The 26,050-nt window shown below is 41.6% G+C and overlaps 1 protein-coding gene across 11 annotated transcripts in view; it reads left to right on the top strand.

Annotated features, from left to right (window-relative positions):
- KCNJ15 (potassium inwardly rectifying channel subfamily J member 15) overlaps positions 1-23,473 on the top strand; it is a 54,304-nt gene extending 30,831 nt beyond the window's left edge. For 3 of the 11 annotated variants that reach the window (XM_032276881.1, XM_032276880.1, XM_032276877.1), the window contains exons 2-3: positions 7,864-7,961; positions 10,172-13,033. In XM_032276881.1, the coding sequence (XP_032132772.1) occupies positions 10,190-11,317 (1,128 nt within the window). In that variant the 5' untranslated portion in view covers positions 7,864-7,961; positions 10,172-10,189 and the 3' untranslated portion in view covers positions 11,318-13,033. Of the gene's footprint in view, positions 1-4,607; positions 5,260-7,863; positions 7,962-8,066; positions 8,143-9,090; positions 9,230-10,171; positions 13,034-20,432; positions 20,473-20,508; positions 20,551-20,895; positions 20,999-23,210 lie in introns of those variants that run through there. The other 8 variants (XM_032276879.1, XR_004268588.1, XR_004268586.1 and 5 more) reach the window with 8 other exon arrangements.
- Positions 23,474-26,050: the final 2,577 nt, after the last annotated feature.

The following is a 26,050-nucleotide window of genomic DNA, read 5'->3' as shown; positions in this document are numbered from 1 at the left end:
AGTGCGACTCTCCGAAGAGTGAATACAGTGGGGTGTTCGGGGACTCAGGAGACAAATCCTTCCAAAATTATTTGACCGCAAATCCCTTTCTGTGTGGAACACCTGAACCGCACACTTCAGCAAGAAAGCCCCTAGTGTTTTGCAGCCCTAACTTTCCCGGCTTAGAATCTAGGTTCTCTCCATAGGCCTCGAATGTTCCCAGCCAGGGCAATGCTAAAAGCTTCCCTTAATGATACTCATTATCCAAGGAAGAAATCTGAGAGCAATTTTCTACCAATCGTTTGCTTTTTTTTTTTTTTCCAGCAACTCTCAATTTTTCCCCAAGACATTGCACCTGAACTTCCATCCTCAAGGAAAGATTTTCTAACTAAAACCTCCACCTGGCAACTGCAGTACTTACATATTTAACCGTATTGACTTTCTCCTCCTTCTAATACCATAGACCTGTTCCTCTGTTTGAAAGTAATGAGACTGAATTTTAGACAATCTAATTCCTTGGCTTGTTCATTTTCTCCCTATTCTAGATAACTTTTAAGTGATGAAGAGTGTAGATCGTGGTTTCCAAGTATAGTCTAAGGTCTAACAGCATCAGGGATATCTGGGAAATTCTCAGAACTGCAGACCCTCTGGCTACACCCCGAACCTGCTGAATTGGAAATTCTGTGGTGGGACCCAGCCATTTGCATTTTTATCAACCCAGCCAGGCGATTCTAAGGCGCACTCAAGTTAGAGAGCCATTGTTGAGATCAGACGCATGGACTATAGATTCCAACATACCTTGTGCTATATCACAGTTTCTTTGGAATATGGGAATCGTAGTAGTACCTACTTCATAATCTATGAGAGAATTAAATTAATTCATAATACCTAATATCAGGCCTGGCACAGGGTACGCAATGAGTCAATTAATTACAGCTGCTTAATCTATGATGGATGCTGACGGCAGTGAGCAGGAACTTACGCTTTGTCGCGCTGCACCACGAGACTCCTTTGCAAGCTAATGCTGATGATGGTGGGTAGATAGGAGCAGACAGAGCTGGTTTGGTCACCAGGTGCTCCATTTATTAACTTTGTGGACATGTGTAAATTATTTAATTTCTCTAAGCTTAGTTTTCTCACCTAGAAAATAAAGTAATTTCTTCCCAAGGTAAAGAAAGGGATTCAATAAGATAATATCTATAACTGCTTTGAAAAGTGCCTGGACCCTTTTAAATTGTCCCTTCCCAAATAAAAGCTATCAATGACCTAATGACAGTGGTCCCTGGACAGCTCAGTGTGTCTATGTGATTACAGACCCTGAGGCCACTGGGTCCTTAAATCAGGGCTTCTTGCTCCACAAAATATCAGAATGATGGCTATAATGGGCTTACAACCTTCCCTAAAAAAGTTATCTTGTCATGATAAATGTAAATATTGACTCAGAAGTACTCAAAAGATAATTCGTCACCTTTTTCTGTTGTTCTTAGGGATCAGGAAAGTCATTCTTTCTATGAAAATCTTGTTAAATTTGGGTGCTTTTTGTATTGTGTTTAGTCATAGACCAACATTCAGAGTTTACATTAAGAATATTTCAGAACTTGGCCAGGTATGGTGGCTCTCACCTGTAATCTCAGCACTTTGGGAGGCCAAGGCAGGTGGATCACCTGAGGTCAGGAGTTCAAGACCAACCTGGCCAACATGGTGAAACCCTGTCTCTACTACAAATACAAAAATTACCCAGGCGTAATGGCAGGTACCTGTAATCCCAGCTACTCAGGAGGCTGAGGCAAGGAAATTGCTTGAACCCAGGAGGCAGAGGTTGCAGTGAGCAGAGATTGTGCCACTGCACTCCAGCCTGGGTGACAGAGCAAGATTTCATCTCAAATAATAATAATAATAATAATATTTCAGAACTTTACATCTTTCACTTTTTAGGTCAGGCATATAATCCTAAGATACAAAAATATGTATTAATAGTGAAAGTGTCTCTGTGGTCAGATTTCCCTAGGTTTTGCCCTGTTAGCAACTCTAAGAACTGTGTGGCTTACAGCAACAACAATTTTTTCTCACCTGTGTATCAAGTCAGCTGTAGTTCAGTTATGGCTCAGTTCCAAGTTTCCTTCTTCCCACTTACCAAAGGAAGGAACAGCCCAATCCATGACCCACCCACATGCAAGGCAAGCCATGTGATGAGCCTGACGCCTCTCTTCAGGCACGGTGTGGGTCACTGCTGCTCACATTCCATTGGCCAAAGCAGGTGGCAGGGCCACACCTGACACAAGGGAGTAGGAAACATACTCCACATCCCCCTATCCCCCCGCAGGGACAGGCCCAGGGGAGGATCCTTTGTGGATGGACCCAGCTGAGAGGCACAGCAAATAATTGGGAGCAACATATATCAACCACAGCCTCCCAAATTGCCACAGCTCTATCAATAGGTTCCAAGTTCAAACACATCATCCAAACACACGTCTTTGAGAAAGAGGAAACTAGCTTGCAAGTGTGTGTAATCTCAACTCGCGCTCCCCCTGAAATCCCCATAATTCTCCTGGAGAAGAATGAGTGGTTCCGCAGCCTCCAAGCAGCTGTCATTCTTTCCGGACCATCCTCAGTCCTCAGTAGTCTAGGGAAAAAAATGCTTTTGCAGAAGGAAAGTAGAATTTCCCTAGGAGATACAAACCAAGGGATTACCCTCTGGAATCAGCTGAGAATCCACTTTGTCCACCTTGCTCTTTTTCAATGAACATGTCTGTTTCTGAGACCACTGGCAAAGCTGTCCGTGTCCTTGGCTGACATGGATGAGTCAAAAGCTGGACTTGAAACAGTCAGATCAGCCTTTGAAGTGGATCCTACAATGCTCTGTAGTGTAGGAACAGGACCCAAGGCCAAGACCAGAGGTTGAGGTGTGTGTGCTCCTGAGACCACAGTCGCAGGAGCACAAGGAGGAGAGCTAAGCCTCGCTGGTTTTATGCTCTATTGTATTAAACCTTCTGAGCTCAGTGAACCCCAAGCAGATTCGTGTCAAGCGTTTTTTGCTACTTAATATTTAAATCTGTGATACTTAAGAGTCAAATTTAATCCAGGCATTTTGGATTTCTGGACAAAGAGATCATTGAAAAGCGAATTTATCAGAAATATTTGACATGCAAAAAAGCTTTTTAAGCACCTTTTCTTACAAACAGGAATCTATGTTTTGTCAGATCTTAAAAGTGAGATCCGCCGCATGTTAATTTTAGTCTGGAAATCCAAAGTTAGGATTTGATGTAGATTTCAATCTTTATGCCTCATCATCCTGGTTAAAGGACATGGGAGGAGGTCACTGAAGACCTGGTTGAGGAACCCCAGTTTTGGGGAGCCGCTGTCTCCCCATTTTACTGTGAAAAATGTTTTTCTGTGGGACCTTTGCCTTGTTAATTCACTGTGAATTGCAGAATAAAGTTTTCTTGAGATGGACAAATTGAAAACTTCCAAAATCTGGCTTAACAGACCCTAAGTTTTAAAGACATCAATGTTGTACTTACTAGGAATAAAAAATATCATTCTTAAACTGAATTTATTTTACCTAACAAAGCATCCATGTGTCAGCTGGGTCATCTAACCCATCTTTTTTTTTTTTTTTTTTTTTTTTTTTTTGCATTTTCTTGAAAAAATCTTTGTATTGAAGTAAAATATAGATATGTAATTTACCATCTTTAGCATTTCGAGTGTATAGTTCAGTGGTAATAAACACATTTCTATTCTTTTTTTCGCTTTCATCCCCTTTCAAAGTCTCTGGTAACTACTAAACTCCTCTCTATTTTCATGAACTCCACTTTTTTAGCTCCCACATATGCGTGAAGACATGCGATATGGGTCTTTCTGTGCCTGGCTTATCTCACTTCACATAATGGTCTCCTATTCCATCCGTATTGCTGCAAACGGCAGGATCTCATTATTTCTTATGGCTAAATAATATTCCATTGTGTATATACCATATATTCTTTATCCATCCATCCACTGTTAGACACTTGGGTGGATTCCATATCTTGGCTGTTGTGAATAATGCTACAATGAACATGGGTGGGGCAGGTATGTCTTCGAGATACTGATTTCATTTTCTCTGGATCTACACCTAGTAGTGGAATTGCTGGAGCCTGTGGAAATTCTAATTTTAGTTTGCTGAGGAACCTCCATACTGTCCTCCATAACGGCTGCTCTCATTTACATTCCCACCAGCAGCGTAGGAGGGTTCCCCTTTCTTCAGTCTGGAGGAGCTCAGTTTTGAGACGTAGAGAAAAGTGGTACATGTACACATGGGTTGACTAGCATAAATGAGAGCTGAAAATCTATCATGGGAATTAAAGATTTATCTGAACTTAATTTTAGCTAATGTTTTCACTAGAATTATTTATATTGTATATAAATATCATAATACACGTTTATATATTCTACAACATATACTATTTGTGTAGCATTTATAATAATACATGTTAGTAATGTGTTACAGTTTTGATCAGATTCTCCATATATTCCTGCTTTAAAACATTCATGGCCTTGAGTCCCTGGGTAGTTGGCATTCATCTATGAGGATGGCAGATGTTGTACATTCCTGGAGTGGACACACAGCTGTTGAGCCATAAGGCTCTTTGTCAAGGGGAAAATGTATATGAGGTGTGGTTCCCAGCCTGTGTTCCTGGAGCACCAGAGACAGCATCACCTGAGGACTTGTTAGACATGCAGATTTTCAGGCTTTACCCCAGACCTGCTGAATCTGCAACCCTGAGCCTTCCAGGTGATTCCAATGTGACTAAACTTGAGCCCCTCTGTCAGGGGGGTTGCAGGCATGGGCACAAGAGCCTTGCTGTGGAATGCACCACTGCCCTGTGTCTGCTGTTGGGAACTTGAGCGAGTCGCTTACCCTCTCTGTGCCTCAGTTTCCTCTTCATGGGGATAATGATGTTGCCTACCTCTCAGGGTTGGTGTGAGGGCTAAATAAGTTTCCATGTGGAAAGCACTTAGAGCAGTGGCAGGCATGAGGCAGTTTGAGAGTTATCTGTGTATGATGATGATGATTCTCATCACCGATCTGAACTTTTATTGCTATCATTACTTCTCTGAATCTTTATTACATTATCTTATTCTTGCTAGAGTTACTCTTCATCTGTTTCTTTCCCACGTTGGGCTACCCTGGCTCCATTCTTGCCTATTACTTGCTTATATCTTTTTTCCAACGGATCAGTAGCTTTCTGGCCATTTCCAGGTTGATTTCTCTGATAGAACAGTGTGTTCCAGCTTGCCGTGGTGGGTTTTTGGATTGTTTGTTGTTATAAGAGCTTCTATCTTTGATGAAGTGTCTTTCTTCCCTCAAGATGTCAATGGGTAGTGCCTTTCCACTTCCCATTCTCCTTGCTGTGTCCCCAACACCGGAAATGTAGTTCTCCATACAGCTAAGGACCTTTTTCAATGTGCTTTCTGTTTCATTCTGTTTCAAAGTGTGTTTATTTTCTTTCCTTTAACTCCAGAAAACAAATGCTCATAGCATAAGCACTCAGTGACCTCAGACCATGAATCTTTTACTGGTTTGAAGCAGAAAAGAGTAATACTGACCTATTCATTCCACAGTTTTAAGAACTTCACTGGGTAGATATCACCATTCTAAGAATTACAATCCCAACCCAGAAACTGAAACCATAAACAAAAACTGCAGAAATAAACATTATTTCCAGAAACTAAAAAAACTGCTAATGGTTTATATGGAATATTGCTTAGCTGGGAGGATTAACTCTTTTCTCATTTGCCCCCGGAATACTCACTGGCAGCACTGAGGCTGCAGCATTTACCCGGAAATGACTTTGCCACACAATATATTACTTTCATTATTATTTTCACATCACTCCAGTATATCAGCTTTGGAAACAAAGAACATCATCGCATTTATAGCATTCTGTTTTTAGTAGTTGTATTTTTATTTACAAAATGTAGTCATTCTTGATTGCTGAAAATGTCAGATCCTGGAAAACACAGCATTCCTACACACGATGTTAATGTCAGCCTTCAACAGTTGTTGGCCAGAGATTCATTTGATGAATCTGATTTTTCCTAAATAGACAATTGTGATGGTTCAGATGATTCTGATATTAGTTCTGTTTAGAAATAATTCCAAGAACGATTTTTATGTTTTATTTTTGCATTGAAAATCAATCATATTTGCTTCAGCCTCAAAGAACATGTTTATGTAAAATTAAATGAGCACTGGTGGCAAGCTTCACTTTTCTTTTAAATGAGAAAAAGGTTAAGATGGGGGAAATTAGAAGAAAATATTCCTCTGTTATTCTTCTTTTTTTTATCTTTTGGGAAACTGTTATTGTTGCTTACCATGTTAGAATTAATCCAGGTCTATTGAAGACTAAGGGAAAATACTCTAAGGCAGTAATATGAAATTATATGAAATAAGAGTATGTGCTGGGTGCGGTGGCTCACGCCTGTAATCCCAGCACTTTGGGAGGCCGAGGCGGGTGGATCACGAGGTCAAGAGATCAAGGCCATCCTGGTCAACATGGTGAAACCCCATCTCTACTAAAAATACAAAACATTAGCTGGGCATGGTGGCGCGTGCCTGTGATGCCAGCTACTCAGAAGGTTGAGGCAGGAGAATTGCCTGAACCCAGGAGGCGGAGGTTGCGGTGAGCCGGGATCACGCCATTGCACTCCAGCCTGGGTAACAAGAGTGAAACTCCGTCTTAAAAAAAAAAAAAAAAAGAGTATGTATCAACAAGGATTTAAACTTCATGAAAGAAGTCTGCTGAGGATTAAAATTCTATAAATTAAGAGCCTATGATAAAGTGCAATTCATAAAGCCTGTGGGTAAGATTGATGGGCACAATGAAGATTCTGGGTCTTAACAGAGCAATGACAAAGAGGTCGTTTACCAAACATGCTGTGGCCACAATAGGAGGACCCAGCCTGTAAGAGGCTGTACAGGTTAATTGGAAATACTTTAACTCTAAAAGAGTAATAACTGCAAATAATTGGCAGATCAGAAGAAAGGTAGGAAGTCTACGTGTGCCTATGTGTGTGTGTGAGACACAAAAATATATGGGTGTAGGCAGATGGATGCCTGACAGATACAGATGATAGATAATAGGTAGGTAGATATTTAGACAGATGATAAATAGGTAATTCAGAGATAATAGATTGATAGGTGATAGATAATAGATGGCAGAGTTGGTAGGTAGATAATTGATAGGTAATAGATGAATAGAAGATACATAATAGATAGGCAGATAGCTTAGGAAGAATCATTTTAGAGAAAAAGATACAAAAGAACCTCTGGAATTTAGAGGAGATTGCAAGAAACCGTGGATGTTTAAGGGGATTTTGTTGTGGACTGACAGGAACCCTTGGCTAACTTCCAAAGACTTTGGGCCTGGTTCTTTCTGCCAGGACCCAGCTGTGTCAAGTGGGATGGTTCTGACAATCTTTTCCACTCTAATGTCCTATGACTCAACAGTAGCAATGCATTTCCACAGGCGGTAAAAATATTCTAGACTCTTCCCTTCCAGCGCTCACTGTTTACTTCCTCTGCGCTTCCCCTTCCTGCCTCCCGGTGTGCTGGTCAGTTCATAGCAGGGCTCAATGAGGGTGGGTTAACCCTCTCTTTCCAGGGTGTTTTGCTACGGAGCTCCCTCCAGGGGCTGGGAACTCTGTGGTGAGGGCTGTGGCTGGGATTCAGCTTCCTTCTTACGTCATTCCTTGAACCTTTACCCTATTCTGTGCACTGTGGCAGATTACCAGGGATTGGAAGGTAAATGCCATGGTGTAACTCTTAGAAAATCATCGGGGGCCAGTTTTACTGGGGTGCACTTGGTAACCACCTATGAACCCATGTGTCCCTCTTTCTTTCAGGCAGTAGCAGAATCCCATGGTAGCCAGGTGGGTGAAGGGGACCGAGGACGTTCTACCTGCCTTGAAGAAGACACCTGACCTGCGGAGTGAGTGACCAGGTAGTAGATGGTTCTGAGGGCATCGCACACTTGAGGGAGGGAGGAGGACAGCGAGGGCCATGGCACCTTTTGACTGCAGACTGCAAGCTGCTCTCTTTCCCACAGAGAAATGCTGCACCCAACACACACAGAGGCTCTAGGTCTTGTCCTGTGATTTCTATCCACCAAGCCTTGATACGAGGTACAATCGATGTTGTTAACTCCAGCACTAGATACACAGGACTGCAGCAAGCACACTCCCAGCAGAAAAAGGAAACAGATCCAGTTCATCCCAAGCCTGGCTGGCTGCCCCTTTGAAAGACAGTTTAAAACAGAAGCTTCATGGTGCTGCCTTTATAAAAACAGGGCCAAGCTTTCCAGAATCTGGTGGAGGGCTGAGTGCCCGCACAACACTTGCGTATCACTCACACTGGAAAACTTAAGCTTCTGTTTTTATTTCAGTGGATTGAATGGCATGCAGTTTCCTCAGAAGTTTCAAAAAAAAAAAAAAAAAAGGTGCATGCAGTCACTTGCAGGCAGGCTGCATTTGTCTCTGCTGGTGCTCACGTTACAAGCTGGTCTGTGCATTTGGGCTTGCCAGAATGGCGTTTCATTTCCAAACCTTCACTGTGGTCGCTTTCCTCTTCGTTATACTGAAAAGTGTTGCTGAGGGTATAGTAAGGCCCTAGTTCATCAATTAGATCCTGTACTTTCCTTCTAACTTGATCCCAAGAACAGTGGAATTTGCTTCAAGGTAAAGAAATTCTGAATAATTTAAGGTCCTTCTTTGCAACAAAAATGACTTTCTAAGAAAAAAAGCAATTTCAAGGAAGCATTTAGTAAATAACACACTCTTAATAATGTAGCAGGAAAATTAAAATGCCCAGCAGACCCCTTGCATCCTGAACAGTTGTTTGCTGCTAATGGATACAATTTCCATTTCCTTGAAGGGATTTGCCCAGAGGATTACCTCCAAAATTTCTATTGAGATAATACTGCTCTAACAGAAAAAGCATTGCATGAATCATAAACCACTGTATATCAGTTCCTTTATAAAAGGGGAGTTTTTTAAAATTCTGAAAATACCAATGAGGTGAAGAAAAACATGCCACACAGGTACTCTGTAATCACCAACATTATCTTTCTCAAGGAATGTGGGGTAATTTATGTCAGTCACCAGGCAGGTACTATAAGATGCTGGGGGCCCGCACAGTCAGCTTGTTCCCGGCTGTTAACTTGGAGCAGAGCGTTCCCTGGGGCTGAGCATGGAAGCCCAGCACTTCTTATAGGTAGGTCTTTTCTGCTACAATGTTAGATACCTATACTTACTGACTTCTTCATTTGCTCTTTAAAATAGATTTCTCCTGCTGGTTCTACTTAGTTCTAAGGAGTAAGGAAGAATTTTGGTGCCATACCTAAATATCATATCTAAAGTGACATTGGTAGCACTTTTCCAAGAATAACCAGCATATTGATCAAGCCATTAATAAAGCCTAATTATTTGCTATAAGAATGTTTTGGGTTGTTTGCTGACTAAGCTTTTGTCAAAATCATAATAAAACTAGAAGAGGTTGTAGATTCTTAAGTATTCATTAGATTGAGGGAAAATGAATTGCTGTTACCAAGAATATCATGCAAAAGGTAGGTTCTAAAAAATGCATTACTACCAACTAAGTGTTAAAGATTTATACTAATATTCTCCATATCAAGAAGTATTTCATGCACATTACTAGATTTATGCTCAGTCAAATAATTTTAAATGTTCTATAATTGGGAATACATGGTAGCTGAATATCAGTAAACACATCGCTCTATGAGATATATGCATATGAGTTTATCACAAAAAAATAGCGTAACTTTTTTTTTGGAATATGAGGCTCTGTTTTAACAATTTACCTTATTCAGTAGTAACAAAACCCCTGAGGAATAGGCTGTATTACCATTTTAAACATTGGAGAGCGGAGGTCTAGAGAGGTTAAATAGCTTTCTCCAGGTCACACAGCTGATGAATTGCAGAGTCAGCATTTGACCCAGGTCTGCTCTTTTGCAAAGCCTCTGCTCCACACTCTACCCTACTGACCACTTAAGCACAGATCAGTTAATCTTGCCTTCAGAATTATCCTTTCTTGTGTACTTCTATATACGTTCATACTTACTTCACGTAATGATTCTATTTTCTGAAAGTTCCACCACATACAACCGTAACGAAATGTCTTTGTCGTTTCTCTAAGTGTTCCCAGATCCCGGCAATGGATTCCACTCACATGGGCATGTCCAGCACGCCCCTGGTGAAGCACACTGCTGGGGCTGGGCTCAAGGCCAACAGACCCCGTGTCATGTCCAAGAGTGGGCACAGCAATGTGAGAATTGACAAAGTGGATGGCATATACCTACTCTACCTGCAAGACCTGTGGACAACGGTTATCGACATGAAGTGGAGATACAAGCTCACCCTGTTCGCTGCCACTTTTGTGATGACCTGGTTCCTATTTGGAGTTATCTACTATGCCATCGCGTTTATTCATGGGGACTTAGAACCCGGTGAGCCTATTTCAAATCATACCCCCTGCATCATGAAAGTGGACTCTCTCACTGGGGCATTTCTCTTTTCCCTGGAATCCCAGACAACCATTGGCTATGGAGTCCGTTCCATCACAGAGGAATGTCCCCATGCCATCTTCCTGCTGGTTGCTCAATTGGTCATCACGACCTTGATTGAAATCTTCATCACCGGAACCTTCTTGGCCAAAATTGCGAGACCCAAAAAGCGGGCTGAGACCATCAAGTTCAGCCACTGTGCAGTCATCACCAAGCAGAATGGGAAGCTGTGCTTGGTGATTCAGGTAGCCAACATGAGGAAGAGCCTCTTGATTCAGTGCCAGCTCTCTGGCAAGCTGCTGCAGACCCACGTCACCAAGGAGGGGGAGCGGATTCTCCTCAACCAAGCCACTGTCAAATTCCACGTGGACTCCTCCTCTGAGAGCCCCTTCCTCATTCTGCCCATGACATTCTACCATGTGCTGGATGAGACGAGCCCCCTGAGAGACCTCACACCCCAAAACCTAAAGGAGAAGGAGTTTGAGCTTGTGGTCCTCCTCAATGCCACTGTGGAATCCACCAGCGCTGTCTGCCAAAGCCGGACATCTTATATCCCGGAGGAAATCTACTGGGGTTTTGAGTTTGTCCCTGTGGTATCTCTCTCCAAAAATGGAAAATATGTGGCTGATTTCAGTCAGTTTGAACAGATTCGGAAGAGCCCAGATTGCACATTTTACTGTGCAGATTCTGAGAAACAGAAACTTGAGGAGAAGTACAGGCAGGAGGATCAGAGGGAAAGAGAACTGAGGACGCTTTTATTACAACAGAGCAATGTCTGATCACAGGGGCACCATGCAGGTTTAACCGTGCATGCTGTTTCCGCATCAGAACTCCCTTCAAACACAAAGACTGCTGTGAAGACAAAAATGTGTAGACGTACTCTAAAAACCTGCACGGACATACAAAATCAATCTTTTCCTGTGATCTTGTGGCTAAACCAGCATTTCTGTGTTTGAGAGAGTTCCTTTTAAATGCTTTATCTGAAAGTGAACTCTTATAATTCAGATTGTGTAAAATGGGGCTACATTTCTAAGAGCTTGGTGTAGGGCAATTGGAATAATGTCCTGTTAGATAAACAGACACTTAGCAATGCTAACATTAAAAGTATATGTATTTCTATACAAGATTATTACCTGTAATATAAGATATTTATTTAACCAAGTATCAATGACCTTATGGCCAAGACTTCATTGATCTCATTGCTTTCATTGATCTCACTGCTTTAAAACATGCTGTTTTTGTTCAAGCAAGAAAAATATTATATCTAATGATTGTGTGATAATACCTGAAAAGAGGTAGAGAGACTCTGTTCACAAAATGTAGTAATTTTATTTTTACCTTTCTTCAGTGGACTGACTTGTATGAAAGGAAACTGATCAGATCTGTAATTCACAACTGTGGAAACCTACACAAATGGGGCTGATGCCATTGTTTCCTCTATTTCTTTTTTTTTTTTTGGACTGTACTATCCTCTTTCCATTCAAAAAGTTTCCATTCAAAATGTGGTTCACAGACCCGCCACATCAGCACCATCCAAGAGCTTATTAGTAACGCATAGATTCTCAGGCCCCAGCCAGACTTACAGAATTGGGGTCTGTATCTTGACAGGACCAGCAAGTGAATTGTGTACAAATGAAAGTTTGGAAGGTCTGCTCTGGACAATGTTTCCAAAGCAACTTTCTGAAGCCATGTGGAAAACTGACTCTGTGGGTCCCATATCCCCGTGCCATCCAGACCTGGCCTCTGTTCAGTTCATTATCATTGGCCAATATTTCTTTCAGCCATTTCATTTTTTATCTATTAAAATGCCTTGCCCATAAAGGAACTGACATTCCAAGAGCAAAATAAAGCTCTTGAGAGTAATTGTTGTCTCAGTTATGCCTGTTGATTACAGTTAGCACAAAAGAAAAATTCAGCTGCCTGACAATACAGGAAATGTTCTCAGAGGCTGAAGTTTGTAAGGTCTGGTGGGGCCATACGGAAGAAGAGGAGCTAAAAGTAAGGAATTCATAAACAAGATGACTCCCTGATGCATGAACAAGATTTGAAAATCTCAAACCTGTAAAGAATACCCTCGCTATTTAAATAAAGCTTATACAAAGAGGTAACATTTCGCCCCTGGAAAAATTCAGGGGTCTGGTGCTCTGCATTCCTTTGAGGCAAATAAATAAATAAATAATAATAATAAATGGGCTATGACTGGTTAAATGTCCGAAAGGTGAATTCTCATTTGATTCAAACGGAGACAGATTTGCGCATTCACTCAAGCAGAATGTGACCATGAATGTTCAGCCCCTGCACACATACAAAGATGTACGCGATTCCCCCCACTGCACACAAATACTCCCACGCAAGCACACACATGCACATACCCTGGCTCTTCAAGCATAATCAGGGGAGCCATCAGTGAAAGACATTTGCGATTAAGACAAGTCCTTGACAGACATGTTCATGTCTATTTGGTTCTATAAAAATATGAACATTGGGACTCAGAGCAAAAAGGGAAGATAAACTGGATTCAGGTTATCAGTGAAATGATGGTATAGATTACAGCAAATCTGGCTATATGTTGATGTTACTGCATTTGTAAATATCCTCCCATTAAAGAGAAAATGTGGCTAAAACCCCCAGACTGGAGCTGAACTAGTTTAAGGCAGGTGTAGGGATAATCGGAGTCAAGTTTGTGAAAGTTTAAGAACGACCTCAATCCATGAATGAAAGGGAAGATGTGGCTTCTTTAATTATTTGGAAGGTTTTTTTTTTTCTTTTTCTGTTGATAATTTTATGGAAGTTTGCTTTAGATCTCCATTCCTTAAAAAATATTACATGTCAGTGTAGTTAGATATTATCTCTTTTAGTTATTCCACTTGCTATTTTTTACTGTATATTGTGGTATAATCAACAAAATAATGCCATGGGCATGTTTAGACCTTTTGTGTTGCACTATGAAATTTTTTTCAGAGTATTTATATCAGTGCTAACTTGAATGTGATTCAGATTAAAAATCTTGCTCACTTATATTGTATATTGTACAAGGACATAGCATAAGAGTCAGAAAAATTTTTGTATTTCATTTAGCATATCAATTTCAGCCAAATTTGGAAGACTTGACTATCTGACCTTTTGTGCTACACACACAAAACAAATATTGGAGTAGAAATACCACCTTAAAATATATCTTAATTTACATTTAGATAATATTGAAATCACAGTCTGTTGCCGGGCGCGGTGGCTCAAGCCTGTAATCCCAGCACTGTGAGAGGCCGAGGCGGGGGATCACGAGGTCAAGAGATCGAGACCATCCTGGTCAACATGGTGAAACCTCGTCTCTACTAAAAATACAAAAAATTAGCTGGGCATGGTGGTACATGCCTGTAATCCCAGCGACTCAGGAGGCTGAGGCAGGAGAATTGCCTGAACTCGGGAGGCCGAGGTGGCGGTGAGCCAAGATCGCGCCATTGCACTCCAGCCTGGGTAACAAGAGCGAAACTCCGTCTCAAAAAAAAAAAAAAAAAAAGAAAAAAAAAAAAGAAATCACAGTCTGTTAAAATTAGAAATGTAATTCAAATAAAAATCAAACAAAATAGTTGTTTCAATTTATCTAAATATCTGTCTGGTTTTTAAGAGTGTCTGAAAAATCTATGTAAGTCAATAAATCATATTTTAAGATTCAATAAACAGCTCTGAAGCTGTATCTGGTTTGAAGCTTACCATTTTCCTGGCCCCTTAACTATCATTACTTTGTGCATAATACTTTCATGTTACCACGTTAACAAAGGATTTAGGTAGCAAACTTCATTTGTTATGTCTGGTCAGTCTTCTGCTTGAAACAGATTCACCCTCAATACCCAACTAAGGCGGAGCCAAAGTAGTGGAGTATTCCTGACCCAAAAAGGCTTTTGAATTTTGAAACATTTCTAATGTGTTAGGTTTTCTCAATGAGACCATTAAAAAACGTTGTGTTCCATTTGAGAAACCACAGAGTCAACAGCAGTAAATCAGTGTGCTCCACAAGCCATGTCTTATTCAGTAATAAAACAGACGGCGCTCACATGGTGCCTGGCAGACAGCGACTCTGGGCAGCAAAGCACTGAGTCACCCAACTCCACTCCTTTGGGATGGGGTTGGGAGTCATGCATTGGCTCCCTTTTTCATCATGGGGAAATTACAACACAAAGTAGAGTGTCCAGAAAGCTAAAGAGCTGGTTTAAGGTCGAAAAATGCCATGAATTAATGAACCAGATATTTAGATAAATCAAAACAACTATTTTGTTGGATTTTTATTTGAATTAAATTTCCCAATTTTAATGGACTGTGATTTCAATTTTATCGAAAAGTAAATGAAGATACATTTTTAAGGTGGCATTTCTACTCCAGTATGAAAAAAAAAACAGTGGCATTTCTACTCTAGTATTATTCTGTCTTTTGTTTGAGTCTTCAGTATACATGTCTCACCTGGAGGGAGAAGAAGAGAAAGGAAAAGAAAATTGAAAGCACTAGGCCTTTAACAAGGTTTGGTTCTGTACGCTGTCATGATGTGCAAAAGGTCAGACATTTGACCACATGCCACAGCGAAGGCTCTCAGACTCTCAGTTTTGACTTTTGTTCTTGCTAGACTTTCCTTCGCCAATTACATATTTGAAATAACTAGTTTTATCATAGCTTTCCATGATGTGATATATTTTTTTAAACTGAAAGGTATTAGCATTTCCAGTCTTGATTTCCAAGTTCTGTGGTGTGCACTAGAAATCCAGTCTCTGGTTGTTAGACTCTGGGTAGGTAAAAGATGCTCTTAATTTTCTTCCCTTGGGGAAGACTACACTTGAAAGTCTAAAGCTCAACATTCACTTAAATGATTAATTGCATGCACTTTACCCTTTGTGAACTTCACTTTATCTTTAATCAAAGTGACGTCCCAGTCAATCCTGGGATCTGTGGAAAGCAATGAGTGATTTTCTGCTCTCAAAACTTATGTGACTTCTGAGTAGTATTAGAGTCTCCAGAGTTAGAATTTGCAATAAAATTGTATGATTAGAAATTAATTGGATTTTAAAGAATAAGGAGTTATTTGCCTTCTTAAACTACTAGCATGTGTCAGTGTCAGTAAACTCTGTTTTTTGTTTTGTTGTTTGTTTGTTTTCTGAGACAGTTTCACTCTTGTTGCCCAGGCTGGAGTGTAATGGTGCGATCTTGGCTCATTGCAACCTCCACCTCCTGGATTCAAGTAATTCTCATGCCTCAGCCTCCCAAGTAGCTGGGATTATAGGCACCCACCACTACGCCTGGCTAATTTTTGTATTTTTAGTAGAGATGGGTCTTCACCAAATTAGCCATGCTGGTCTCAAACTCCTGACCTCGTGATCCGCCTGCCTCAGCCTCCCAAAGTGCTGGGATTACAGGAGTGAGCCACTACGTCGGGACTTTTGGCTTCCCAGAAGGAGCAATTCCCCTAGACTTCTAAGAAAAACTAACGGATGTTTTCCCAAAGTTTTTCCACTAAATACTTTTTAAAAAGACATGAGGCAAAACTAGAGCTTCGGCCACTTCACTTCACCTTAACCCTCTGGGCCTCATCACCCAATTTCTTTTCAACATCACATGTGTTGATGGTTTCTTCATATTTGCTGCTGATTCTATTAAGTCAAATAGATTGGTGGGTTAAAAAATAATCAATTCAAATTAGGAATTTGTGGACATTCAGATATCCACATATGGAGAACAGGAATTTTTACTTTTCAATTGGTATGTTGGCAGTGCAAAAAAACAGAAGACCAAGAGAAGGCGGTTGATTGGAGTTGATAGTTAATAGCTAATAAAAGGCCGGGTGCAGTGGCTCATGCCTGTAATCCCAGCACTTTGAGAGGCTGAGAGGTCAGGATCATGAGGTCAAGAGATGGAGACCATCCTGGTTAACATGGTGAAACCCCATCTCTACTAAAAATGCAAAACTTAGCCAAACGTGGTGGTACGTGCCTGTAGTCCCAGCTACTCAGGAGGCTGAGGCAGGAGAATTGCTTGAACCCAAGAGGGGGAGGCCGCAGTGAGCCAATATCGTGCCACTACACTCCAGTCTGATGACAGAGTGAGATTCTGTCTTAAAAAAAAAGAAAAAAATATATAAAAATTACAAGAATGGATGGTGGAAGTCAAAGGACAGAGGTGATACATGAGTATAAAAGCCAAGAAAGTCATATATGTAGGTAAAGGCTATGTAACCAGAATAGAATGCCAGAGAGCTAGGGCTGCCAGGCACCCTGTATGTGCAGAATATGTGTTCACATAATCCCAAACTATGCCCATTTCTAGAAGAGAAACAAACACATGCTTCTTTATTTGGAGTTTATGATATATACAGAACTAGTAGCAGAGGCAGGGAGTATTCCAGAAACATATTTCCCTGGCTTGCCCAATTAGCAAGAGAAAATTTCAGCTGAACACAGGGAACCCAGTCTTCAACACTTCTGTGTGCAGTGTGGAGCAGCGAGCATGGTCTGAGCCCCCATAGGGAGGGATGGTCTTCCCTGGGGCATCACCCTAGAAAGATGGGTTCAAAGTCACCCTCCACGTGGGTGCACAGGAGCCCAGATTCTCAAGCCCCAGCTGAAGAATTAGGCTTATCATGTTACAAAAGAGTCCTCCTAAAAGTCCATCACCAAGTTTTGTTCAGTTAGCAATCCTTGCCACATGATATAGTACTTAGCTATAATTTTATCTTTATTCAAGGCCAAATCTTATCTAGTCCATGCCTTCCCACATACTTAAAATTTCTAATTTCATCCTCGAAAATATTTAAGTAAATAAAAGTTAGATCTATTCAAATATAGACTCCAAGGGAATTGCTATAATTGATTATAGTGTATCTATTTCCTTTAAAAAAAAAAATTAGGCCAGGCGTGGTGGCTAACGCCTGTAATCCCAGCACTTTGGGGGGCTGAGGTGGGTGGATCACAAGGTCAGGAGTTCAAGACCAGCCTGGCCAAGATGGTAAAACCTCGTCTCTACTAAAAAAAATACAAAAATTAGCTGGGCATAGTGGCGGGCGCCTGTAATCCCTGCTGCTCAGGAGGCTAAGGCAAGGAATTGCTTTAACCAGAGAGGTGGAGGTGACAGTGAGCCAAAATCATGTCACTGCACTCCAGCCTGGGCCACAGAGTGAGACTCCATCTCAAAAAAAAAAAAAAAAAAAATCAGAAGTTGTTGACTCTAAGTTAGGAAATGCGTGACCTCTCAGCTTACTGTTACTTTATGCAAATTTACTTAATATTATAGAAGAGCAAAGAGCTTCCAAGAAGGTGATTGGAAGGAAGTTCAAAGGAAAGATTTTTTTCATTCACTGTAGTTTTAGCTGCATTCTTTCATTTGCAATCAAATCTCAGGATTAAGGATGTCGTATTAAATCAAATCATTACAGGAAGTATGACTGTAACAGGGGCTTTTTACAAAAACAAACCTCCAGATCACAAAAGGAAGCTGTATTTGTGTGCTGACATGAAGTATTAAATAGCAGCCAGGAGACAGGCAGGACAGCAGCTGACTTGGATGCATTATTTAGGAATCATTTCTGTAGAGTGTCATGGAATTGTAAGTTACAAAAGAAGGTTTTTGTAAACAGAATCTCCATTCCAGAAGGACCGACTCCCAAGACTCCAAAATACTACTTAGTGAAATTCATGGGACCGTTATGGTGATGAAAATCCCAAACGACATGCAGATTTTACAAGCAATCCCACTACTTGTCACTCCTGGCAGTGTGTACTTACCAAAATCTTGATCACACTTTGGTCTCTTGCTCTATATAAAACCACACCTGACCCTTAGACAGTGCTGCAAGATGTATGTCCTTGCTTTCCCATGGTTCTTAAACTAGTCTCAAGCTTGGATTTGCTCTAGCAGAATGGTGACTTGTGTTTCTCCAGACTGAGCTACTATTTGGTACCTATTGGAAGTCTTACTCTAACTGTGTATGCGCTGTCACCCCTGAACCCAATCATACAATGACCAAACAGCTTTAAATATGTACTTTCGTATGCTATGAATTCATCCCTCTATTTGTCAAATCCTTTATTTTCACGTGTGTCTCCATCACCTTTTTTTTTTCTCTCTTCTGACATATGGAATTACTGTAACCTGTGACACAATGGCAAATACATTAATGCTAATTTTACAGCTTTGAGTTTCTTTTTGTTTCACTGGAATGGTAATGATGTTATAGTGGTGCTCTGACAATTGGAAATCTCATATGTCCTTAGAAAGTTCAGAGGTGAACCTATTTGAAATAACCTTTTACAGCGATGGCAACCACAATAATGTGGGAATGACCAGGTCCTAAAAACTTATCAAGGTGTTATTGTATATCAATACCTAAAGAAATGTATTTTGCTTCTTTTCTAATCACCAAATAGAAAATGAAATCCCTGCCTCATCTCTACTATTTTTTTTTTTTTTTAGAGACAGAGTCTCCCTCCGTTACTCAGGCTAGAGTGCAGTGGCTCACTGCAATCTCCGCCTCCACAGGTGCTTCTCCCACCTCAGCCTCCCAAGTATCTGGGATTACAGGTGTGTGCCACCGTGCCTGGCTAATTTTTAAATTTTTAGTCGAGATGGGTTTTCACCATGTTGGCCAGGCGGGTCTCAAACTCCTGACCTCAAGTGATCTGCCCATTCCAGCCTCCCAAGTAGTTAGGATTACAGGCGTGAGCCACGGCACTCAGCCTCATCTCTCTTTTTGTACCTGATGCTCTCCTATTCCAGAGCGATCATTTCATTTCAGTCGATGATTAAAGTCAAGCAACCATTTCATAACAAACACCCTTTCAGCACTGCAACCCTTACCAAAGTGCCTTCTGTGCCATCGCTCCTTTACTTGGATGGATTAAAAGAAAGAAAACACTTCATTGCCTAAGTCCTACAGGCATTAGTATGGGCGTGACTATAAAGCAGCACGTCTAACGAAAATCCACGTAGCTGAGGTATGCATCCAGAACAGCAGTTGTTATCCTCCAAGAAGTTTCCTGAGAAAACTATAGCTACATGCAACCAGGTAGTTGCCACAGCTCCGAACATTCCAGAGTGTCTCTTTTAGAGCCCTCTCCTTCGGAGTCTCTGCTCACTCTTTGTAATCTTCTCAGGGGTGGCCAGGCTTTGTCCTTGGAGTGAGCATGTGACAGATGGAAATAAACAAGGCTGGTGCAGCTAGCAGGTGGTCAATGCTGAGGATACTCTTTGAACAAAAAGGCAAAATGTTTTCCAGAAAGTGCACAGTAATCTGAAACACAGTCATGATGCTAGCCAGTGGGACACATTTTGTTAATTTTAATTTGCTTGGAAGTTTTCAGACAAGTATTATTTTCTACCCCAATATCTCAAGCATCGCTTGTCCTTCTGGGGTGACCTTGGCTGAAAACTGAGCTAACCATATCCAAGTAGTAAGACAGCATTGCTTTCACCACACCATGTCCTTGGGGCAGAGAATAAGGGAATTTGTCATAGCAACATGGGAAGCTCTGTCTCTGGGCTGTATACACAACATCCTGGCAGGCATAATTTCCCTTCTCAGAAATCTGGTCTTCATGAATGTTAGACAACTTTAATGGTTTAATTTTTCATGCAAAAGTCCATATTCTTCCCAGAAACTCTTGCTTTGTTCAAGTGATTATTTTCTAAATTACTGTATTCCTTTACTGGAATTTAACACCTGCGTGATAATCTTAGCTGCTAGGGTATTTGAGTGACCCAAATGTGTTTTCACCCATCCTAAGGGCTGCTTTCTGCATCTTTCTCAGTTTGCCTCTACTGAGTCTGCCAAAAAACTCTTACTCTTTTCAAGATTTTGTTCACATTAAAATTTTTTTTTATTTTTATTTTTTGAGATGAAGTTTCACTCTTATCTCCCAGGATAAAGTGCAGTGGTGTGATCTCGGCTCACTGCAACCTCTGTCTCCCAGGTTCAAGTGATTCTCCAGCCTCAGCCTCCCAAGTAGCTGAGATTAGAGGCGTCCACCACCACACCCAGGTAATTTTTGCATTCTTAGTAGAGACGGGGTTTCGCCATGTTGGCCAGGCTGATCTCGGACTCCTGACCTCAAGTGATAAGCCCATGTTGGCTTCCTAAAGTGCTGGGATTACAGGCATGAGCCACCATGCCCAGCCCATATTTATCTTACATTAACAAGTAATAATTATATATATTAATACATGTACACATTTTAGAATAATTATGTCAAGCTAATGACATATCTGTCACCTCACATATTTGTTTTTTTTTGTAGTGAGAGCATTTAAAATCTACTCTCTCAGCAGTTGTACTTGCTCTGGACAGTATACCTCTCTGTAAACTCTGTTTAACGTCCCCACCCAGAGGTGATTTAAAGATCTGTAATAAAGAAGTCCACCATGACCAACAGACTCAGAGCTTCACAGAAGCCCAGAGCAGTGTGCTTCTCTTTACCCCTGCTCCCACAGTAAGTCTGGCTGACCTGCTACGTGTTCAAATGTGTTGTGGCATGTCCTGTTGCCAGCATGCTGCTTCTGCTCACACCAGCCACACTCACGCGTGCACACACACACACTAGTCTCATGACATCTGGTCACATCTTAGATATGCAGAGAGCAAACAATATTCACACTTGTAGGATTCTGAATGCTAAAAACAACTTCAAATATTCCATAGTCCCTGTCATACCCAGTGAAAAGGTAGAAGGACTCATGCAGTTATCTACACTTTGCAGAAGACCCTACAGCTCGCTGACGTCACTTTCAGTGTGACTGAGTGAGCCATTGGTGGTAATCTGGGTCTTTTCCTTCTTTTTCTTTTTCTTTTCTTTTCTTCTCTTTTTTTTTTTGAGACAGGGTCTCACTGTTACCTGGGCTGGAGTGAGGTGGCACAATCATGGGTAACTGCAACAAATTCCCAGGCTCAAGCAATCCTCCCACCTCAGCCTCCCGAGTACCTGGGCCTGCAGGTGCACACCACCATGCCTGGCTAATTTTTTACTTTTTTTGTAGAGATGAGGTCTCACTATGTTTCTCAGGCTGGTGTCAAACTCTCAAGCTCAAGTGATCTTCCCACGTTGGCCTCCCAAAAAGTTGGGATTACAGGCATGAGCCACCAGGCCGAGTCTGGATCTTTTCCATCTGGTCTAGTGTTTTATCTCCTAAATTACGACATGGAAATCTCCTGGTGGAGCAGATTTCCACAGGAGATGGATCAAAGTCAGGGCAAAAGTGATGGCAGAATAGATCACTCAGGTGAAACCATGAGGCTGAAAGGCTGGGAGGCTGGGTGAACTGCCTGAAGGCCTAACATGCTTCAAAGGGTCTGGAACATCAGATAAATATCTTGAAGGTAGAGATGATATGAAGCAATCAATCCAAAAGGAAAGGGCAGAGGAGTAAGAATGCCACTCATCAAGACAGAATCTACAGCCGTGCTGTTCATCTAAGTAGGGACAAATCGTTGACCAAAGACTAGACATGGGGTGACTAAGATTAAGAAATCCTACAGAAAAGTCTAGGTGAACAAGCATTCAGTTCTAAAGTCCTCACATTCATTACAAGTGTGTCATACCAGGCTCAGAAAAGTTAAGTAATTTGTTCAGTTACCCATCTACCAAGGCGTAAAGCCAGGAGTGGTCAACATAAAAGCCTGGTTTCTTCTCTGTGTTCTGTCCTGCCTCCCAGGTGGCTGCATCCAAAAAAGCATAGGTGATTTGGTGGCTGATGCTCTTGGAGCCAAAGCGGCATTTGCTTGGTGCCAAGTGTTTTCACCAAGTGAAAAAAAGCCATGGTTGAATTGCGGTGTCACCACAGAAAACTTGCAGGCATTGAATTCACACCAAAGAGCAGCAATGCAAATAATAAAGGATTTTGCCAGTGTACCACCTGTTGTGGATACAGCAGTGAGCTTTCAACTGAATATTTTGCTGAGTTCTGAAGAGCTTATTTGTAAGGATTTGTACTGGGCGTCTCAGAGAAACTCTAAGTAGGTAATCACTTTAAGGTCTTGGTTGATTGAGTCAAGACACAAAGAGAGCTTTGTAGAGACAAGCAAACACTTCAGAATCAGTGGAGGTGGCTGGAATCCAATGCTGAGCTTCCGGGGCCTAGAGGGAGCAGGTGAGTGGCCCCAGTGCATGCAGTCACTGCTATTACAATGATCATGCCTGGGGCAGGAAGGCTCAAGACCCAGACACCAAGAAAAGCTAGAAACGCAGGATGAGAACAAGCGGGTCCTTAGAAGCTGACTCTAGAAAGATGTTCTAACAGATTGCTCTTGGCACTAGGGAAGATCTGCCTACAAACCTCTTCATTTCACAAGCAGATAAATAAAGAGGGCAAATAGGAGAGAAGTGGAGAATGAATCCACAACACAGGATGGAGATCAAGGAAGTAGGACTTCAGGAGTAGAGACCCAGCCCCAGGGCCTTCAAATCAAGGGCAGGACTCTATCCCTAGTAGGAGTCAAGAGGAAGGGAAGCAAGACAAAAATCCTGTTTCTGGGACAGAAAAATGAAGGCTGGAACTCAAGTGTAAAGAGGCTGGCCAACACATGAATGGAACTGTATAAAATATTAGGGCTTCCTCATTGGAAAGACGGATTTGTGGCGGGCTGAACCTGGACAAGGTACACTCACTAAGGAATCAATGGCTCCTAACATCTTTATCTCTCCTCAGTAGGAATCAGAGCCAGAAACCACAATTTCTGTTTCAGTGCTTCCCAGGGCAAGAATTGGCAGCCAGGAGGCCAGCACATCATCACAGCCTTAAGTGCACATTTCATCAGATGAAGCGGTTTCTCGCATCACTTGTTATTTACCCAGTCACTTTAGCAATCACCGGATCTCCAAGACAGGTCTGTAGAGTGTTGTGGTCACCACATGAGTATTTATTTGGCAATGGACATTGTACTAGGAAATAAAAGCAGATTCCTAAAAGAGCTATGTTATTTGTATTTTTCTAGGGCTGCCATGACAAATAACTACAAACTGTATCACATTCCTGGAGGTGAAAAGTCTGAAATCGAGGCGTCTGTAGGACCATGCTCCCTCTGACACCTGTGGGGAGTGTTTTCCCTGGTCTTTCCCAGCTTCTAGGAGGCTCAGGAGCTCCTTGGTTTATGAGAGCGTCATCCTAACCTCTGTCTTCATCTGCACATGGTATGTTCTCACATCATCTTCCCTTTGTGCCTGTCGCTGTGTCCAAATTTCCCCCTTTTTATAAGGACACCAGTCATATTGGATCAGGGACCACCCTAACGACCTCATTTTAACTTGATTACCTTTCTAAAGATCCTATTTCCAAATAAGGTCACATTCCAAGGTACTGGGGGGGTTAGGGTTTCAACATATCTTTTTGAAGGGATACAATTCAATCCATAACGTTATTTTTTCCCATCCATTTCATCACCAGTTGATCTTCTTCAACCTTCCCACTAATCAGAATCATATAAATAAACTAGAAGAATCTTTGCTTTGGAAGAGACAGAAGCTTTCTCTGGGTTACTGTAACTGTCCTGAATTTCCCATTTCTGCAGAACGGACAGAAAAAGCTGACTTCTAGCAGACATTTCATTTTAGTTTGACCATAGCTACATGGAAGTTATGCCGGTAGACACTCCTTTGGAGATAGTTTCTGGTTCTCAGTGCAGAGAACAAAGAACATTCTTCCTTGGAAATTACCTCTACTATTTTATAAACAAGAGGACTTTTCAAACCTGGTTTCCAAATAGCCAGAGGCTAATTGTGCCCTCTCCAAGTTAATCATATACCTGGCTTCCTCTCCCAACTGCTGTCACAAAGCTTGCTGATTTCTCAATAGCACTGAGATACTTGAAAATAATTGATTTCTAGATGCATTTCATAATTCTGGGTCTGCCACTGTCGTTATTTTATATCTCCTACTAAAAAGGTTAGGGAAAACCCTTCCTTGGCAAGCCAGCAACTCAGATATGTTGCCTCAGTGTGATTCGGCATCCCTCAGACCACAAGCTGAGGTCCTCAACACTTGCTTTGTTTTGCTGAGTCAACAGTCACACCCCATTGTTTTGAGGATAATGCTCTTAAGTGTTGCCTATCTCCCCAAACCGCCTCATCCAGTGCTGGAAACCTGAAAGCTAACCTTGCCTTTTCCCACTCCCTCACCACCTGTATCTAATTCATCACCAATCCCTAACCATGCTGCCCCTGGCATTGCTCTGAAGTCAGCTTCTTCTCTCCCATTCTAGTCTCCCCATGCTTAGTTCCGGCCACCGCCACCATCGCTCTCTCAATAGATGTGTGGAGAATAGATATATTGCCAATCTATTCTCCACACTTCTATTTTAGAACATAAAATATTCTCTCTAAGCATGGTTCAGTGGCCACCCACTAACTTGTCCAGAGTTTATGCACAGAGTTTGTCCTTGTGATAAGGCAGAGGGTCAAACTGAGCTGATTAACACAAGCCACCTGCAGAGGGCAAAGCTGAAAGAGTGCACTCTAACACATGGGGGTTTCAGGAGTTGTAAACACGCATGCCTAGACACTGCTGTGGGGTTGGAACCCAAACATGCTCCCCACAACCTCTGCACCTGCTCGTCTGCATGGTCTCCCTGGGGGTTTGAATACTGGGTTCCCAAAGAAGGAAGCCACACCCCTGCTGCACACCTTGTAAAGGAGATAAAGGAACTTCTCCCATTTCCCACCCACCTCTCATAAGGCTGTCCTGACATCATGACCTAGCCTGCCATGCCTCAGGGTAGCATTCCGTCTCTGGAGCCAGGCCTTCCAACTGGGCGGCTCACAGGCCCTTGCCCACTCTGGTAAGTGGTTCCCCACTGGTTCTTCCCATAAAACTGGGGTGTGGTGAGTGAGACAGGGAGACATTTGCCTCAGGGGCAACATTTAAGGGTTGCTGAAAAACTCAGTAATCAAGATTCTATTTTAATGGAATTTTTTTTTAAATAAAAAGCAACACAAAGTAATTCATGACAGACACAATATTAAAATTTTAAGAAAAAATAGAATCAGTAAGAGTGCTTAAAGGAAGATTTATAGTTTCAGGTGTTTGAGAAGAAAAAACAAAGATTTCTTCTACAGCCTTAAGAAATCAGAAAAAGAAGAATAAATTGAACCCAAAATAGAAGGAAGAAAATATTTTAAGAAGACAGAAATCAAGGAAATAGGAAATACGCCAACGAGAGTTCTGTTTCTGGCAAAAAAAAAAAAAAAAAATCCTCCCACAGTAACAACTATAAGTGCTGGAAAAATACATAAAACCAACTAACCAAGGGCCCTAGAGAGGGAACCAAAGCAAGCACACTTCACAGGAGAGGTGAAGTTCACAGGAAGCAGCCAGCGTGGGGGAAATTCTCATTTTTTTCAGCCTTACCCTAAGGATAGTTGCAGTTGGGATGTGTCATAGGTCAACTAAAGCTCCTGTAAATAGCTCACCATTTTTCTGTCTCATGAAAAAAAGAGAAGGTCCCAAGGGCTACTGGAGGATGGAAGAAATCCAAGAAAGAAGAGAGTATAAAA

Source organism: Sapajus apella, unplaced genomic scaffold (genome assembly GCF_009761245.1).
Source record: "Sapajus apella isolate SASKATOON/1434 unplaced genomic scaffold, GSC_monkey_1.0 scaffold8, whole genome shotgun sequence".
In the NCBI taxonomy this organism is placed as follows: domain Eukaryota; kingdom Metazoa; phylum Chordata; class Mammalia; order Primates; family Cebidae; genus Sapajus; species Sapajus apella.
The sequence above is the reverse complement of the archived record's forward strand: the minus strand, read 5'-3'. Positions and strand labels throughout refer to the sequence as shown.